The sequence below is a fragment of the Pseudochaenichthys georgianus genome, unplaced genomic scaffold, assembly GCF_902827115.2.
Source record: "Pseudochaenichthys georgianus unplaced genomic scaffold, fPseGeo1.2 scaffold_1044_arrow_ctg1, whole genome shotgun sequence".
Taxonomy (NCBI): domain Eukaryota; kingdom Metazoa; phylum Chordata; class Actinopteri; order Perciformes; family Channichthyidae; genus Pseudochaenichthys; species Pseudochaenichthys georgianus.
In genome coordinates, this window is record NW_027262013.1 from 25,897 (window position 1) to 46,040 (window position 20,144).

Below are 20,144 nucleotides of genomic sequence, written 5' to 3' on the forward strand. Positions count from 1 at the left end.
CAAGGGCAGTGAAAATATTACTTCTAAAAAATAATGTGGCTCAACTTGCCCCGGCATGTAGAAGGGTACGTTGATCCAGGTCGGGGGGGTACATTGAACCACTGTTCAAACCTCTACCTACAACACATCTTAAAGTTAACTTTAAATAACAAACCAAATACAAGCTTAGTTTTTCAAATATTTTTAATATAAATTTCGATTTATTGATTTTTTTTTAACATGTTAAAAGGAAAAGTAATCATACAAATGGTGATACAATTTCAAACATCTTACCAATCAAACACAGGATAAATTCAACTTTAATGTAGCCTATTATTATCAACTTGGCCTGCTTTCATTCATTTCTCCATTGAAAAACTGGCTCCACTTACCCCAAGGCCCGTGGTTCACTTCACCCCATAGCCACCATTTTAGAAAAAATAGCCTAGCATTAAAATTCAGAGTCATCTTTAGCTTAATGATTCACATGGTTTAATACGCTGCTAACACATCAACATATACAATATATGTGTTTAAACCTGGATACTTTTTTTTGACATGCCAGCCGATATAGCTGACATCTGGAACATTTACTTTGACAAGCAAAAAACGTTTTTTTGTAAAAATGTTTACTCACCAGACCACAGTGAGCATCTCTCTTTCGCAGGCAATGAGAAATGGGAGGAGCTTGCATCATTTCTGGTCACTTGATTACAACTATAAGGCGTTGCCTGGTTACAGGGGGTGGTTCAATTTACCCCCTTCTCCCCTATGTAGTTTTACTCATGGTGCATTTTGCCATACTTTGCATTAAAACGCACTTTAAAGTAGTAGAATTACACACATGTAGACACTGTATGGTATTTTTCGATCACACCTCCCTGTATTCCAAAGTCTTCAGCTGACCTATGTTCATACTCCAGTGGGACTCAGATGAGGATGTTGCACTTTTCCTTTTCCTTGTTCATGTGATGTTTTGGTGTTGTTGTTTTTTTTGTTTTGTTTCTTTCCGTTAAAGGTGTGGTAGGTAAGTTTCAGAAACCGGCTCGAGATACACTTTTTGTTATATTCCATGGAATGCTCTTAGCATCCCGATAGCAATGAATATCTTAAGTGCTTTGACAAAAAATCCATAAAAAAAAATGTCATCTGTAGAAGCCGTGATACTGTAAAAAGTACAACCTACCTGATGGCCTACCTGCCTGTCAGCCTTCCATCGGGGCACACTCTTACCTCGTGCCCTCATTGGTCATGTGTGTGTTGGGGGAGGGGCTCTGTGAGGAAGTGGCAGATTTTCTCCGGTTGTGTATTTTCAAATTCTAGCGATCTCGAGCCGTTTTCTCAAACTTACCTACCCCACCTTTAACTGTCAAGTGGGAACTAAGTATTTTTTTTTTAACGTTTTTGTGTTTCTCTTATTTTCCTACACTGTTATGTTTGGCTGTGAATAAGAAAATATGAAGGACAGACCATCTATTTATTTTTATTTTTGAGAAAGGGGCAGGTAACACAAGATTATTTCCTTCTCCCTGCTCCTTTTCGGGTACGGTGTGTTCATAGAGACATGTTTTGTAAATAATTGTTATACATGAAGTTGTGCATACCACGAACGGAACAAATAGAAATGAAAAAATATCTCCTTTTCCCTGTCTTTGAAGGACGCCTTCGCCAAAGGTGAAGTGTTTTTGGGGAACAAGGACCACGGGTACAGCGCCTCGCCCGGCCTGCCCGCCGGCACACACTGCAACGGCGCCTGGCAGCACGGCGTCACCATAGAAACGCCCGACCGCGGCTTCCTGTTCACCTGCGAGTCAGAGAGCGACCAGCAGGAGTGGCTGACACACTTCAATGACGTCATGGATGCCGTGATGTCCCCTCAGGAGTACACGAGTGAGAGTGGAGCACTTTTTGATATTCAATACATATAAATTAGTTGTTGGCTTTTATCATAAGTTGCTGATTACTTCTGTTTGTAATACCTTTAGCTTTTGTTTACATCCAATAGCTACTCTGCTCCACAGGGGTACAACCAAATACTTAATACCCACAAAAATGAATTGGCCCTCAACTCTAATATTATTCAGCGCATAAATTAAATGACTTCTTCTTCCTTAGCAGTTAAATATAGTGGTTGCTATGCTACATCGCTCACCTTGACTATGTTTACATGATGAAGCATAGCAGGTATGTTTACAGATGTTCTTGTTTAGCATGTTAGCCTGCTTTATTTACTAATGAAATGTGTTGTCCAGATATATACAATAATATCTAACATGTAATCGTGCTAAGGGATATCAAGAAACTCATTGTAATACATTAGCCTAAAAAACGGGAATGTCAATACAAGATTTGTTGTCAACACTTTTAAAGATTTTTTACTCAAAGTGCCACATCTTCAGACAAATTCAACAACCCGTATAAGGAACCCTAGAACTGTGTCCCTCGCTCAGCCATAAAACCACATGTTTGGCCTTCAAATTAATCATAATGATGGAGCGTTTTTAGTTTTCCGTCTTGTGTTAAAGAGCTGTCCGATACATTTCTTATGTGGTGCAAGACAAGGACAAAACGGGGTTAGGGGGTTAGGGTTTAGGGCTATTCAATTAGTTTGGAATGGGGCCGGTTGATGAAAATGATCCTAAGCAAGGGGCCGGGAAAAAGATGGCTTGAAATATGAGCAATCATATTAAGAGCTTCAGATCCAGTAAATACTACAACAGCATAGTATATATATATATAGCTATAATAAAGCTAGCTATGCTAACGAATATAAGAAGCTTTTTCTCCAAACAGTGAGGTAAAGGCACATCTTTATATGATCATTATAGTTATAAAAAAATAAGAGAATAAAGTAAACGGGTATAAAATACTATATGACAGTTAAAAAAAAGTCGTTATTAATAAACAAGACTACAGTTTGAAAGGGGAGTGATTTGTAAACTATCCATAAAGGCAAGGCAAGTTTATTTATATAGCACCTTTCAACACAAGGCAATTCAAAGTGCTTTACAAAAAACGAAAGACATTAAGAAAATGGCATTTAAAAAAACATTAAAAGAAAAAATACATGGATAAAAGTTACAGTGCAGTTTAAGATGTGAATAGTTCAATTAAAAGCAGCAGCAACAATTAAATCAAACAACATAGCGCCAAGGCCTTTCTAGATATGGCAAGTTCAGAACTCAGTAGTCAGTAGATGTGAAGCTAATCTAACCAACATCATTTAATTTGATTTAATTTAGGGGAAATTATCTAATTTCACGCAGAATAAAAAACCCCGGGGCGCCGACTGAATAGCCCTGGTTTAGGGTTTAGGGTTTAGGGTATACTGAACAGTCTGCATTGGAGGGTTTTGTTGTAACGTTGGACTCTGCTTTGTGTTCAAGTGGAAGCCTTGTTCAAACACAGGCATTGATGGACCGCCTGTGGATCATCTCCTCTCATCCATCGCCCTCCAGACTCTACCTGCACTACCTTCGTCACTGACATCGCCACATTGGAGCGTCTTCCAAGTCCCAGGCTGCCCTTTGGGGGCAGATATCCCAACGAGAGGACCGAGGCACTATTCATCGCTACATTTAAATAAGATGTATAGCCAAAACATATTAATACTACAGGTATCTGATTTAGTTTTGCTCTCATTGTTGTGGGAGTAAGAGATATTAGTTCTGGTCTGACCCTAAGCCAAACAAACCATTGCCCAAATCACCAACATCAATGTTCTGTTGCTTCCTGCTGTTAATCACATGCATGCACCGTGCCGGCAAGTTGGGCCTCTTGTATTACGTATGTTATGCTAGTGTACTCTGATGATTGGGTAATAAAAAAAGGCGACCATCAACAGAACTGTTCCTTCAGTCTGGGATTAAGATTTTTTTAATAAAACCAATTTTATTCATTGATTTATTTTCATGTATCATCAAATGTGAAGCAGTCCAGTTCCTGAGCTGGAGCTGACACATGCTGCATAGTGTGCTGCTTTGTCCACAAAGGACACAGAGACGTTCTAACCACCTTCATATCTTCACACACACTACCTGTACAGTTTGCAGCATGAATGACTTGTTTGCAGTAGTTTGGGAACAGGTATGCCTGTTGAAGATGATAGGGATAGAAAAGCTGTACGCACTTTAAGACATCGCATGGTCCAACAGTGCCTCCATGTGGCAAACCATACCGTCACTAAATCTTTGTTAAAACAATCAAGGTTAAATGTTTTCCTTTTTTCACTGGAGTTGTTGTTGTTTTTCTTTTCTGTTCTTTTGGTTAAAACTCCCTTTGGGTGTTGACTTGGTGTCTTTTGTAACCCTTGTGTTGTGTTCGGGTCTCCCGTGACCCGTTTCAAGTTCAAATGATATAATAACTACGCTCTAGTTTTTTTATCGGAACACGGCTTCATGATATCCTCCACAACATCTGTATGAACACTACACAACAGATTTCAGCCAAGTCTGAAGGTCTCTAAAAATGTGTGTAATTTGGCGTTCGGGTCTGGGGAGACCCGGCAGGATTGTTGTGGGTGACTCCAAGTCAAATTTGGCCCAATCAAGATTCATCTTTGACTTTAGACGCCCCTCCCCCCTCCCCTCCCCCGCCTCCCCTCCCCCGTCATCAACTGTAACAATAACTTTTTTTGGGGAGATTGTATTCTAACATGAGTCTATTATAGTCAGATAACGATTACTTAAATATGTGGTGTAATGTTTTTTGGGGCATAAAATAAACTAAACACAGGATTGTACGGTTACGAATGCATAATAAGTTAGTTATGATGTAGTTAAAACCATATTGGATGATAGTCGTTATTTGAGTGTTTTGGACTGAGATAAATCATGGGTCAAAATGTAACCACGAACACCAGCTGTCGAACACAACACGAGGGTTAAGGCGTTGCTATGCTTGAGCATGGCTGACTGACAAACCACACGAACATATTGACAATGAATAATAAAATAAATATTTCTTCTGGAAGTTGTCGAGGAATCTCTGAACGGATTTGTGCACACATTCAGAAGTTGTGAAGTGAGCTTTTCCAAAACGAACTTTATTCCGGGTCCTAATGCATTTCTTGAATCCTATTTTAATTATTATATTGGAAAGTGACATTTCCTACACCATAAACCAGGGGTGTCAAACTCAAGGCCCGGGGGCCAAATCCGGCCCGTGACTTCATTTTATGCGGCCCCACAAGAGCTTGCAAAGAACGGTTACAGGCTGATTTACAGAAGCACACAAACTACATGTCCCACAATGCATCTCTCATTTGACTTTTTTCTCAGAATTAGACTTTTATTTCAAGATTTCACTTTTTTCTTTTTAAATCATTTTGTGACATGCTCACTGAAGAGACTTGCAATTATTTCCCCTAGACTTCTGCTTTCAGACGTAGTTAATTATGAAGTTATTACCCTGTCCGATAATAATCCAATGCAGAGGCAATAACATTATTTTATATATATAACATATTTATTTATGCATTTTTATATAGTCTTAAAGTTACAACTGGCCCTTTAAGTGCAACCATAATGCTGATGTGGCCCATGGTGAAATTGAGTTTGACACCCCTGCCATAAACGTATACAGATTTAAGATTCTTTCACACTCGGAGAACGCGGGTGAAGTAGGTTCTTACAAGTTGTGAAGATACGGTTCAAATTAAGAAGTTTTACATCTAAAACAAGCTAAAATAAAACGTTCTCTTTTATGTTGTGCATAGGCAAGTGTGTGTGGTTGTGGACGACTTCCCCCACCGGTGGTTTCTGCGTGTTTGAAACTACAGAGGCCAGAGAGGAATACCTCATAAATCTATCGGTCCTTGCCAGTTTTCACCCAGGTGAGAAAGAGGTAGGACGGAGAAGAGAAAAGGAGGGAGAGTGACCATGGAAACCCCAAAGAACACAAACACGTTGGTCTTCTGTCGAACTGGGGACTTTCATGGATCCGAGCTTCATCTGTAATGGAGGTCAAAGGAGGTTGAGAGGAAAGCGGCAACATGGATCATTTGGATGAAGCGAAGGATCTCTTCCACTTCAGGTAGAAATCTGGAGAACATAAGTTGGACTGGATATGGTACAGCTGACGATTCAACGCTGTTCGAGACAAGAAAACCTATGGAGGTCACGTCAGCGGTCAGAAATGTATTGAAAGTGACTGAACTATTCCCCGTAAGGAGACTCCCTGGAATCTTGTGCTGAAGTCGGCTTCAAGCGAACCTCGCCTCGGCACTTTGTCACGATTTTGGAGAGTGGAGGGCATTACGTCTGGGGATCACAATCGACTGGAAGCTCCTTCGTATCGTCACCGAAGCTGCCGGCATTGTTCATCTACCTCGTCTTCTTATTGGATTAAAACACGTCGCCTATCGCATATCAATGCTGTTGCTTGGCTTCACAGCTTGTATACAAGTTGGTTTTTAGTTGGCATGTTTCGGGAATTACTGTATTTTCTGCCAGAAGCCATCTGTTCTACACATCGCAGCGTGACATGTTCGTACAGACTTTAAAAGCTTTTGAAATTGAATGCAATGTCCTTGGATCTGTGAACCTGCCATGAACTGCACGACCAACGCCACCATCACTCCTCAGCTGGGCCTCGTCCTGAGCCCAGGGGCTGAACACGGAGGCACTCAGGACAGTGGTGGTGGTGGAGGCGCTGGTGGTGGACTTTGGGTGACATCTCTACTTGGCGTCACTCTGATGTTCATGTGTGCCATGGGTGTGGCGGGCAACATGTACACGCTCGTCATCACGCGATCGGCTGCCTTGCGTAGAAATGGCTCGATGTACGTTTACATCGTCAACTTGGCTCTGGCGGATCTCCTCTACTTGTCCACCATCCCCTTCGTCGTGTGTACTTACTTCGCCCACGACTGGCTGTTCGGAGAGGCGGGATGTCGCATCCTGCTGAGCCTCGACCTCCTCACCATGCACGCCAGCGTCTTCATCCTGGTCGCTATGAGTGTTGAACGCTACCGTGCCGTGGCGAGACCTTTCAGCGCTCACAAGTCCTCGACTCGTAAACGGAGGCTAGCTGCGTGGATTATCTGGGGGTTAGCTTTCGTGCTAACGCTCCCCATGATGGTGATGATCCGCCTCAGAGAGGGGAAACCGACCGCGAGTGGAATGGTGAAGAGGATCTGCTTCCCTACGTGGACGTATGAGGCCTTCAAGGCGTACATCACCGTGCTGTTTCTGACCAGTGTTTTAGTACCTGGATTGATAATCGTCGGGCTGTACGTGGGGCTAGCGAGCCGCTACTGGGCGGTTCAGGCTAGTTTTGGAGGCAGCAGCCGTTCTGCCAACAGGAGAGGACTCAAACAGAAAGTCGTGTCCATGATCTTCAGCATCGTGGTGGCATACTGGGCGTGTTTCCTGCCTTTCTGGGGATGGCAGCTCGCCAAACTCTTCTCTCCAGAGTCCCTCAGTGCTTTGTCTCCGGCGGCGCATAATTACGTGAATTTCTTCGTCACGTGTCTGACGTACGGGAACAGCTGCATCAATCCATTTCTTTACACTCTCCTGACCCGGAACTATAAAGACTACTTGGCGCAGAAAAGTCAGTCCGTGGGATCGAGCAGGGCTGACCCCGTGTCAGCCGTGACGACGCCACTGCAGGAACTTTAGTGGATGAATAAATACCCGCTAAGCATTCACACCCAAGTGAGACATTGGTATCGACTGTTTGTCCGCCGGAGGGAGGACATTTCTGTTCTAGATTCTTTGTACATAACTGGAAAGTGTCATATTTGTGAGACATCTGTCGTAGCACTATCTACAAACTTTGGCTAATTCTGAGAACATTGTAAGCTTTGTAAAGCCGTTCAACCAGAGCTGTTAAGGATTAAGAGAAATCCAATGGATGTTTGCTGACATAGAAATCTGCTGACATTTTAGCATTTTAATTTTAGAAGAAGAAGACTCATCCTCACATGGACAGGACACATGGCTGCCAAACTATTACTGCCTCCTTGGATTATGTTAAAATACACGTTTTTATATGAACTTTCGGGAACAAATATGTGGGTTCAATTGCCAGTTGTTAAATACAAAAGGTTTAATAAGTTGTGAAATATGATATTTTGAAAACAGAAATGCTGGCGACACAAATTCGTCGTAGCACTTTGTCGCCATGGCTTTCAAATGTCTGATGTTCGGTGAATGCAATGAAACGTAAAGATTGTTCCTTCCCTCTCCTATCTGCCGCTCCACTTTGAACACACACATGTAAAGGATATTTCATCTGTGTGCGGGGAATGTGTTTGCATCGTGCCACATTCCTCAGCCTGGAGCCACCTCTTCTTTGAGTCCTCCTGCAAATTGACTTTGAAAGAGCTGCTTCATCTCACCTCTGTCGTATATACTCTCTTTGCATTACCCTGTGTAATACTCTGTAGCCTTCATAGTGCAATAACTATGTTCCACATTCATGAACAAGGACTTCAGATGCAATGTGTCCTCTTGTTTTTGTCTATTTCTCATGTGATCAATGTTTAGTAGTTCTAACATACTTCCTTTATTACAAACTTGATCGAGCTAGAGACCAGATGTATGGACATTAAGACGGTATGTTCAGTCGTCGCCTGTAGAAATCATGCAGCTTCTATCTGGTTGTAATTCCATGAAATGTTGTTGACATCCAATTTTAAGTTGTTTTAAAACATGCACTGGTTTTATTTTCTGAGTTGCAATTTTTTGTTTGCAACTATTTAAATTCCATTTGTGTGTTTTGATATTAAAGGGTCCCTATTATACTCATTTTCAAGTGTATATCAGTATGTAGCGTCTCTACTTTAAAGAGTCCTCTCCTGCTGATGTTCAGGTGTATATCAGTATGTAGCGTCTCTACTTTAAAGAGTCCTCTCCTGCTGATGTTCAGGTGTATATCAGTACGTAGTGTCTCTACTTTAAAGAGTCATCTCCTGCCGATGTTCAGGTGTATATCAGTATGTAGTGTCTCTACTTTAAAGAGTCCTCTCCTGCTGATGTTCAGGTGTATATCAGTATGTAGTGTCTCTACTTTAAAGAGTCCTCTCCTGCTGATGTTCAGGTGTATATCAGTATGTAGTGTCTCTACTTTAAAGAGTCCTCTCCTGCTGATGTTCAGGTGTATATCAGTGTGTAGTGTCTCTACTTTAAAGAGTCCTCTCCTGCTGATGTTCAGGTGTATATCAGTGTGTAGTGTCTCTACTTTAAAGAGTCCTCTCCTGCTGATGTTCAGGTGTATATCAGTGTGTAGTGTCTCTACTTTAAAGAGTCCTCTCCTGCTGATGTTCAGGTGTATATCAGTATGTAGTGTCTCTACTTTAAAGAGTCCTCTCCCGCTGATGTTCAGGTGTATATCAGTATGTAGTGTCTCTACTTTAAAGAGTCCTCTCCTGCTGATTTTCAGGTGTATATCAGTATGTAGTGTCTCTACTTTAAAGAGTCCTCTCCTGCTGATGTTCAGGTGTATATCAGTATGTAGCGTCTCTACTTTAAAGAGTCCTCTCCTGCCTGATGTTCAGGTGTATATCAGTATGTAGCATCTCTACTTTAAAGAGTCCTCTCCTGCTGATGTTCAGGTGTATATCAGTATGTAGCGTCTCTACTTTAAAGAGTCCTCTCCTGCTGATGTTCAGGTGTATATCAGTATGTAGCGTCTCTACTTTAAAGAGTCCTCTCCTGCTGATGTTCAGGTGTATATCAGTATGTAGTGTCTCTACTTTAAAGAGTCCTCTCCTGCTGATGTTCAGGTGTATATCAGTATGTAGCGTCTCTACTTTAAAGAGTCCTCTCCTGCTGATGTTCAGGTGTATATCAGTATGTAGCGTCTCTACTTTAAAGAGTCCTCTCCTGCTGATGTTTCAGGTGTATATCAGTATGTAGCGTCTCTACTTTAAAGAGTCCTCTCCTGCTGATGTTCAGGTGTATATCAGTATGTAGCGTCTCTACTTTAAAGAGTCCTCTCCTGCTGATGTTCAGGTGTATATCAGTATGTAGGTCTATCTACTTTAAAGAGTCCTCTCCTGCTGATGTTCAGGTGTATATCAGTATGTAGTTCTCTACTTTAAAGAGTCCTCTCCTGCTGATGTTCAGGTGTATATCAGTATGTAGCGTCTCTACTTTAAAGAGTCCTCTCCTGCTGATGTTCAGGGTGTATATCAGTATGTAGTCGTCTCTACTTTAAAGAGTCCTCTCCTGCTGATGTTCAGGTGTATATCAGTATGTAGCGTCTCTACTTTAAAGAGTCCTCTCCTGCTGATGTTCAGGTGTATATCAGTATGTAGCGTCTCTACTTTAAAGAGTCCTCTCCTGCTGATGTTCAGGTGTATATCAGTATGTAGCGTCTCTACTTTAAAGAGTCCTCTCCTGCTGATGTTCAGGTGTATATCAGTATGTAGCGTCTCTACTTTAAAGAGTCCTCTCCTGCTGATGTTCAGGTGTATATCAGTATGTAGCTGTCTCTACTTTAAAGAGTCCTCTCCTGCTGATGTTCAGGGTGTATATCAGTATGTAGTGTCTCTACTTTAAAGAGTCCTCTCCTGCTGATGTTCAGGTGTATATCAGTATGTAGTGTCTCTACTTTAAAGAGTCCTCTCCTGCTGATGTTCAGGGTGTATATCAGTATGTAGTGTCTCTACTTTAAAGAGTCCTCTCCTGCTGATGTTCAGGTGTATATCAGTATGTAGTGTCTCTACTTTAAAGAGTCCTCTCCTGCTGATGTTCAGGTGTATATCAGTATGTAGTGTCTCTACTTTAAAGAGTCCTCTCCTGCCGATGTTCAGGTGTATATCAGTATGTAGTGTCTCTACTTTAAAGAGTCCTCTCCTGCTGATGTTCAGGTGTATATCAGTATGTAGTGTCTCTACTTTAAAGAGTCCTCTCCTGCTGATGTTCAGGTGTATATCAGTATGTAGTGTCTCTACTTTAAAGAGTCCTCTCCTGCTGATGTTCAGGTGTATATCAGTAAGTAGTGTCTCTACTTTAAAGAGTCCTCTCCTGCTGATGTTCAGGTGTATATCAGTATGTAGTGTCTCTACTTTAAAGAGTCCTCTCCTGATGATGTTCAGGTGTATATCAGTATGTAGCGTGTCTACTTTAAAGAGTCCTCTCCTGCTGATGTTCAGGTGTATATCAGTATGTAGCATCTCTACTTTAAAGAGTCCTCTCTTGCTGATGTTCAGGTGTATATCAGTATGTAGCGTGTCTACTTTAAAGAGTCCTCTCCTGCTGATGTTCAGGTGTATATCAGTATGTAGCGTCTCTACTTTAAAGAGTCCTCTCCTGCTGATGTTCAGGTGTATATCAGTATGTAGTGTCTCTACTTTAAAGAGTCCTCTCCTGCTGATGTTCAGGTGTATATTAGTATGTAGTGTCTCTACTTTAAAGAGTCCTCTCCTGCTGATGTTCAGGTGTATATCAGTATGTAGTGTCTCTACTTTAAAGAGTCCTCTCCTGCTGATGTTCAGGTGTATATCAGTGTGTAGTGTCTCTACTTTAAAGAGTCCTCTCCTGCTGATGTTCAGGTGTATATTAGTATGTAGAGTCTCTACTTTAAAGAGTCCTCTCCTGCTGGTGTTCAGGTGTATATCAGTATGCAGTGTCTCTACTTTAAAGAGTCCTCTCCTGCTGATGTTCAGGTGTATATCAGTATGTAGTGTCTCTACTTTAAAGAGTCCTCTCTTGCTGATGTTCAGGTGTATATCAGTATGTAGTGTCTCTACTTTAAAGAGTCCTCTCCCGCTGATGTTCGGGTGTATATCAGTATGTAGTGTCTCTACTTTAAAGAGTCCTCTCCCGCTGATGTTCGGGTGTATATCAGTATGTAGTGTCTTTACTTTAAAGAGTCCTCTCCCGCTGATGTTCGGGTGTATATCAGTATGTAGTGTCTCTACTTTAAAGAGTCCTCTCCTGCCGATGTTCGGGTGTATATCAGCATGTAGTGTCTCTACTTTAAAGAGTCCTCTCCTGCCGATGTTCAGGTGTATATCAGCATGTAATGTCTCTACTTTAAAGAGTCCTCTCCTGCCGATGTTCAGGTGTATATCAGTATGTAGTGTCTCTACTTTAAAGAGTCATCTCCTGCTGATGTTCAGGTGTATATCAGTATGTAGCGTGTCTACTTTAAAGAGTCCTCTCCTGCTGATGTTCAGGTGTATATCAGTATGTAGTGTCTCTACTTTAAAGAGCCCTCTCCTGCTGATGTTCAGGTGTATATCAGTATGTAGTGTCTCTACTTTAAAGAGTCCTCTCCTGCTGATGTTCAGGTGTATATCAGTATGTAGTGTCTCTACTTTAAAGAGTCCTCTCCTGCTGATGTTCAGGTGTATGACTGTAATTGAAAGTAACCCTTTCCAGATAAATTTAGACTCATTGTATGAGATTGTTCAGCAGTGTGTGTGTGTGTGTGTGTGTGTGTGTGTGTGTGTGTGTGTGTGTGTGTGTGTGTGTGTGTGTGTGTGTGTGTGTGTGTGTGTGTGTGTGTGTGTGTGTGTGTGTGTGTGTGTGTGGTGTGTGTGTGTGTGTGTGTGTGTGTGTGTGTGTGTGTGTGTGTGTGTGTGTGTGTCAAAGAGTAAGACATAGACACGCTTTTTCCCCATAGCATTTAATACCAAACCCAGAGACTGATGGGATGTCAAAGCAGACACACTGAGCTAAGATGTGCTGTGTCGCCCTCTGGTGGCCATGTCATCCTACTACAAGCTCACATATCGAGTGTAACACAGACTATTAAAGCCACACACAAAGGGTGGACGGATCCAGAGTTTGACTTCTACTTGATCTTGATGCCAACGATCCTCGCGTCTCCGCTGACATCGAAGAACTTGTACTTGACGTCTCCCAGGCGGTTTGGGAAGTTCAGCATCGAACCGTCAGGAAGCGTGATGTAGAACTGCTCCATGTTGAAGTTGATGTAAAACTGAGGACAACACGAGAAGACAGGGTTTATCTTTCCCTTCATACGAGGAAACAAAGACACGAGGACATGCTATCTCTTTCCGGGGTCATTACGTTTATTGAGCCGCGCACCTTCGTGATTAGACAGCTCAGCGACGGTTGACTTTACGACCTCACCGCCCATTCGTCGTGAGGAAATACATCATGAGATCTGAACTTCAGCCACATGACTGCAATAAATACAGCAGAAGACCTTTTAGTGTGTGTGTGTGTGTGTGTGTGTGTGTGTGTGTGTGTGTGTGTGTGTGTGTGTGTGTGTGGTGTGTGTGTGTGTGTGTGTGTGTGTGTGTGTGTGTGTGTGTGTGTGTGTGTGTGTGTGTGTGTGTGTGTGTGTGTGTGTGTGTGTGAACTATAATCAGATCCAAAAGCAGCTTTGAGCCTTTGTTATATAAACATTGGTAAAACCATAAGAATGCATTTTAATTCTTCAAGAGTTAAGCAGGCTGCCTCGGGAACTACTTATGTGACACCTTGTGTGTGGCAGAATGTAGGAAGGGGCTGCGAGGTCTATGAAATATAATCTCAAAAAAACAAGTCGGATTATTTTAAATAAAGTAAAAATGTTGATATCAAAATCAGTTTCGTAGGAAAGTGTCGGACTTCTGAGATGGAAGCAAAAAGTCAGAACAATTTTATTCCCAAAAATCTGCCTTTTTTTGAAGAATTCAGACTTTTTTAAATTAGAAATCTCAAAATGAAAGTGTCACATGTCGTAGTCCTAATCCTCTTCCGTGTCATTAAGTCTTATCGCCGATTTAAAGCAATAAAGATATATTGTGAGTTCACTTTATTATCTAACCCTTATTTGTACTAACCGATGAAGTGTCTTTTACGTATGTGCTTTGGAAAGGGACATTATACAACTTCATTATAAAGAGAAGAATAACCTCATACTTCCTCTTTTCAATAAACAAAACGGTGAAATGACAAGCAATAAAACAAACTATTGTTCTTTTCCTTCTTCATGTAAATGAATACGAATTCTTAGATAAACTAAATCCATTTTCTGAAACATCTAATTATTTTGGTGAATATTTTTTCAATTCCAACAAAAAAAGTATGTTATCAGTCGGAAAAGTAACCCTAATAATAATTATAATGGCTCTGTAAATATTTTCTGTATCATACGTGTTCCATCTTTCCTTTCCACTCATCTTTATTTTATATGTATAAGTGTGTGTTGCCCACCTTGCACTCCTCCCCTCGCACAAAGGGGAAGTTCCCCTCCTTCGCCTCGTCCCCCCAGCTCCCTCCGGACAGAGAGTTGAAGACGATGGTGTTCACGTCTCCTCCGCTGTCGAATCTGGGGTTGAGGTGCAGAGCCACGTTGTCAGAGTCGTGGCCGATGTTGATGGCGAAGCTGAAATGGAGGTAGAAATTAGGAGGCGATGGAAAAACCCGTAATATGCAGCTTGTATAACGTTATGTTACCGTGGAGTATAACAGTATAATGAGGTGATAATCCATGTACTTGTGTGTATCGACTGTGTATTCTATTGTATTTGTATTGACTTGCATCTCAAAACATTCTCTTGCACTATTGTATCTGTTTTATTTGTTTTATGTCCTATACAGAGTAGTGGAGTACAAATACTTTGCTAAGTACATTTTTCTTGCATCAGTACTTTACTCCACGACTTTGTACTTTGACTTCTTACATGTTGAACTCAAATACCTGTACTTTCTACTTCTTACATGTTGAACCCAAATACCTGTACTTTCTACTTCTCACATGTTGAACCCAAATACCTGTACTTTCTACTTCTTACATGTTGAACCCAAATACCTGTACTTTCTACTTCTCTCATGTTGAACCCAAATACCTGTACTTTCTACTTCTCTCATGTTGAACTCAAATACCTGTACTTTCTACTTCTTACATGTTGAACTCAAATACCTGTACTTTCTACTTCTTACATGTTGAACTCAAATACCTGTACTTTCTACTTCTGACATGTTGAACTCAAATACCTGTACTTTCTACTTCTTACATGTTGAACACAAATACCTGTACTTTCTACTTCTTACATGTTGAACCCAAATACCTGTACTTTCTACTTCTCACATGTTGAACACAAATACCTGTACTTTCTACTTCTTACATGTTGAACTCAAATACCTGTACTTTCTACTTCTCACATGTTGAACACAAATACCTGTACTTTCTACTTCTTACATGTTGAACTCAAATACCTGTACTTTCTACTTCTTACATGTTGAACTCAAATACCTGTACTTTCTACTTCCTACATGTTGAACCCAAATACCTGTACTTTCTACTTCTTACATGTTGAACTCAAATACCTGTACTTTCTACTTCTTACATGTTGAACCCAAATACCTGTACTTTCTACTTCTTACATGTTGAACACAAATACCTGTACTTTCTACTTCTTACATGTTGAACTCAAATACCTGTACTTTCTACTTCTTACATGTTGAACCCAAATACCTGTACTTTCTACTTCTTACATGTTGAACTCAAATACCTGTACTTTCTACTTCTCTCATGTTGAACTCAAATACCTGTACTTTCTACTTCTCTCATGTTGAACTCAAATACCTGTACTTTCTACTTCTTACATGTTGAACTCAAATACCTGTACTTTCTACTTCTTACATGTTGAACTCAAATACCTGTACTTTCTACTTCTTACATGTTGAACTCAAATACCTGTACTTTCTACTTCTCACATGTTGAACACAAATACCTGTACTTTCTACTTCTTACATGTTGAACACAAATACCTGTACTTTCTACTTCTTACATGTTGAACTCAAATACCTGTACTTTCTACTTCTTACATGTTGAACCCAAATACCTGTACTTTCTACTTCTTACATGTTGAACTCAAATACCTGTACTTTCTACTTCTCACATGTTGAACTCAAATACCTGTACTTTCTACTTCTCACATGTTGAACTCAAATACCTGTACTTTCTACTTCTTACATGTTGAACTCAAATACCTGTACTTTCTACTTCTCACATGTTGAACTCAAATACCTGTACTTTCTACTTCTTACATGTTGAACCCAAATACCTGTACTTTCTACTTCTCACATGTTGAACCCAAATACCTGTACTTTCTACTTCTTACATGTTGAACTCAAATACCTGTACTTTCTACTTCTCACATGTTGAACTCAAATACCTGTACTTTCTACTTCTCACATGTTGAACTCAAATACCTGTACTTTCTACTTCTTACATGTTGAACTCAAATACCTGTACTTTCTACTTCTTCTTCTTATTATTATAGTATTTTTAAACACGAGAATCTGTACTTCTACTTGAGTAAAGGACGTGTGTACTGTTGCCCTCTCTGCGAAGCTGCAATGGAGGTTGAACAAGGAGGCGATGGAAAGGGGAAGAGTGGATGAAACATGAACCTCTCTTTCCACTTCCTCTTCATTCAGTGTTACCGAAGAGTCTCTATCTGTGATCTCTGATGAGTGGAACTTACGAATCGCAGTCGTCCTTGGGCTTAATGCGGATCTTGAACCGACTCCCCTCCTTGAATGTCATGTTGGTGATTTTCTGTAAAGGGAAATAAGAAATATGGAAGCAGATTAAAACTGATGGAGGAGTCCTACCTAAAAAAAAGATACTTCATTAAGAGAACTAATAACTTCTACATGAGGGTTAGATCAGTGCTTCTCAAAGTGTGGTCCGCGGACCACTGGTGGTCCGCGAGCGCCCCCTAGTGGTCCGTGAGTATATTGGTAACATTTCACATTTGAAATTAATTAATTAATTTAAGTTTTCCGCACTCTCGCGGGAATATCTCCGCAATGGAGCGAGCTTAAGTTTCACTTTTGATTGCATAATATAGCCCAGATAAACACCTTCATCACACATGTTGCCACTTGTTTGTACCATTTTCAGGCAATTTGTAAAAAACGATGTGTTTTTGGATATTTGTGGAGTTAGGTGGTCCACGAGTGTTCTCGGCATGAAAAAGTTTGAGAAACACTGGGTTAGAGATATAGGGTTACTAAACTAGTCGCCTTTTCATGTTAGCACAGCTTAAGTTTGGATCAGACCACCGATTTGAAGGATGAAAGAGATAATGAATAAGAAGCAGGGCTTAAAATGAACTATTCGTTATACAACATGGCCTTGTTCCTTATTTATTGATGGAACCTCGTCGAATGATGTTCCAGAGATTTGATTTGAAGGGTTACAAAAAAAGGTAGTTTTAGCGTTACATAACGAGTCCATTTACTATGACAGCACAGCTAAAGTTTGGATCAAACCAATAACATGGGGGGGGGGGGGGGGGAAGATATTTGACAAGAGGCAGGACGAATTGTGAGCTATTGACTGCTCTATCTGTATATTGTCTACAAGTGAAACTAAAACTCACGGATGATAGATATCAATGTTGGTCAGAAGATATTTGTAATCGTCTGTTAATCTACACGGATAAAGAACGCTTTGAGATATCATTTACAGAGATGGAAATGAAATGAATGTGTTGTCGATGTGCTGTGGGGGAATTTCGAGGTGTTTTAGCTGTTGATGATCAACCGGGGTGAGAAGTACCGAGACAGAAAGGGCGTTGGGGTTAGGGTTAGGATTACGCAACTAGTCTCCTTTTTATTTTAAAGTTCAGCTAAAGTTTGGATCGGTCCACTAATATGGGGGGGGGGAGATCCTTTACAAGAGGAAGGTCTACATATGAACCCCTGACTGTTCCTCGTGGTCCTCCTCATAAACTAACAAGGTATCTTGTCTTGGTAAACGGCAAAGAGGAGATCAATTTAAGTCAGAAGATAATTCATTTTAAAACCAGTCTGTTCATCTACAGGTATCGATACGGCCATGACGTTTGATTTACAGATTTTAATAGATGAACGATCTGTTGGTATCTGTTCTCGTGTTAGCTGTCGATGATCAACCAGGGTGTTCAAATTGCCCTCGGCTGTAAAAGTACTGAAACAGGAAGGCGCTGTATTTGTTCCTTGACATGTGGTTATCATATATAGACACTAAAACCATAAAGACACACACACACACACACACACACACACACACACACACACACACGGACCTTCATGTGCACACACTAAATAGGTATTTAAAAAAGGTGTGTGTGCCCATATAATAAATAAATAAATTAAACTAGTATTGAAATAGAAAACACCTAATATTGTTTTGAAGTTTGCTCCAGGAAATATAATATAATAGCGGCATACCACAGATGTGTCTTCAGAGCCAGTGTACCTGTTAACCTAATCAATGAAGCATTAACTTCCTGCGCCACACCTAAAGACACCTCCGTCTCTACCCCCCCGATACCTCATATCTCCGATCAATGCTGGCTTATCATTGACTGCTAAGGCTTGGAGTTGGAGAATAATTAAGTCGAGTTGCACTTCATTAATTCCCACGAGGATTTAAGACGTTGTTAGTTTTACGCTCTAGAAATGGCGGCACGATACCCGTCTTGTAATGCCACGTCTTTAGTATATTGTAAAGTCATATAATTGCAGTTCCAGGAGTATCTTCTGTCAGCGAGTGAATCACTGGTTAAGACGTTCAACATCTGAATACATGGCCTTGCTTGGCAGAAATGTACATTTTAAATTAGTTGCAGAGCTTTGGTTTCAAAGTTCACATCTTTATCACGCGATAGAAGTTATACATATGGAGTTAAGTGACTGTTAATGATTGACAAGATACTCCGTAGAGAGATATGTCTCCAGCGAAAAAAAAGGAAATAAATGAAAAGGTGCTAATGCTATCAATGCTATCGAACCTTTTCTTTTCTTTCCAATCATTAGGATATTAGAAATGGAGGTGTGTTAATACTGCAAAGAATGTCACTTAAGCTCAATGAAATTGTCCACTTCCACCTTCAATCTGTACATTTTAGAATATAGATTTAGTACTTACTTATAATAAATCTGTACATTTTAAAAAGTGTAAAGGATCGAAACAGTAGATACGGTATCTCTTCGATGTATTTAGAAATGGCCCAATAACCCTTTTTGATGGACTTGGGTAAAGCAATCTTACTCTGAAGTATAATATTATTCGGAAGAGGAATACCGTTCCGATGAAATGCCATGAGGGTTAACATGAGTCTCGTGGCTCCACTCACCATCTTGGCTGTCGTCAGGTGTCTGTCCCTCAGTGACAGAGCTCTGCACACAGGTGAGTCTGTATATACCACCTGTGACGTGTACTGAAGACAGGGAGAGGGGGACGAGTGTAAAACAAATAGACCAATCACACGTGACTTCTCCTTTCAACCCCGACATCCTTATTATGTTTACAGCACGGGGTTTTCAATTTCATTTCATAACACAGACGTCAGATAGTTTAGTTTAGTCAATTTATTGAACATGTCAGAAACAAAAAAATATAACAATAATATATATATATATATTCTCTTTTTTTCACTCAGATTAATAATTATAACAAAGTACCACAAAAAAAAAAAAAATCAGATAGTCTCTGTTCATGTTCAACAGGGGCAAGAAGAAGCTTAAAAAAACTTTTCTGGTCCTCCCCCCTCTAACATATATTTTTCTTATAAAACATAGGTCATCGTCATCAGCGACATGTTTGTCTTGTAATCATCTAAATAAAATTCAAGACTGCCTTAAGGACTTAAAAACGTGGATGACCTTAAACTTTTTGATGTTAAACACAACCAAAACTGAAGTTATTGTACTTGGCCCGAAGAATCTACGAAACAAATTATCTAAAGACATACTAACTATGGATGGCATTAATTTGGCCTCCAGTGAGACTGTAAGGAATCTTGGTGTTATATTTGATCAGGATTGATCCTTTAACGCCCACATAAAATCAATCTCAAGGACCGCCTACTTCCATCTACGTAACATTGCAAAAATCAGGCATATCTTGCCTCAAAACGATGCAGAGAAACTAGTCCATGCATTTGTTACTTCTAGGCTGGATTATTGTAACTCTTTATTATCAGGGAGTACCAAGAAGTCAGTCAAGTCGCTTCAGCTGATTCAAAATGCTGCGGCTCGTGTACTAACCAGAGTTAGGAAAAGGGACCACATTACTCCTGTTCTGGCTGCCTTACACTGGCTCCCTATAGAACACAGGATAGAATTTAAAATTCTTCTTCTCGCCTACAAAGCCCTTAATGGGCAGGCGCCATCTTACCTTAAAGAACTCATTATACCCTACTGGCCTACTAGGGCATTGTGTTCCAAGAATGCAGGTTGTTGGTTGTTCCTAGA

General features: G+C 40.5%; 2 protein-coding genes across 2 annotated transcripts; one reads left to right on the forward strand and one right to left on the reverse strand.

Annotated features, from left to right (window-relative positions):
* Positions 1-6,527: 6,527 nt before the first annotated feature.
* Positions 6,528-7,601, forward strand: LOC117440570 (urotensin-2 receptor-like). Its single transcript, XM_034076805.1, has one exon. It carries the CDS (start codon positions 6,528-6,530, stop codon positions 7,599-7,601), a length of 1,074 nt encoding a protein of 357 aa, XP_033932696.1.
* Positions 7,602-12,555: 4,954 nt separating this feature from the next.
* Positions 12,556-19,083, reverse strand: LOC117440569 (beta-galactoside-binding lectin). Its single transcript, XM_034076804.1, has 4 exons — positions 19,025-19,083; positions 16,382-16,455; positions 14,103-14,274; positions 12,556-12,876 (listed from the first exon to the last, which is right to left on the reverse strand). The coding sequence occupies exons 1-4, from the start codon at positions 19,025-19,027 to the stop codon at positions 12,730-12,732; spliced, it is 396 nt and encodes a 131-aa protein (XP_033932695.1). The 5' UTR covers positions 19,028-19,083; the 3' UTR covers positions 12,556-12,729.
* Between the last annotated feature and the right edge of the window lie 1,061 nt (positions 19,084-20,144).

Bases quoted from the DNA above. Each gene is read 5' to 3' on its own strand.
- LOC117440570 (XM_034076805.1), top strand. From the start codon at position 6,528: ATGAACTGCACGACCAACGCCACCATCACTCCTCAGCTGGGCCTCGTC.
- LOC117440569 (XM_034076804.1), bottom strand. The intron at 14,275-16,381 runs GTAAGTTCCACT...CCTCCATTTCAG, and splicing joins CCCAAGGACGACTGCGATTC to CTTCGCCATCAACATCGGCC. The intron at 12,877-14,102 runs GTGGGCAACACA...TGTTGTCCTCAG, and splicing joins TGCGAGGGGAGGAGTGCAAG to TTTTACATCAACTTCAACAT.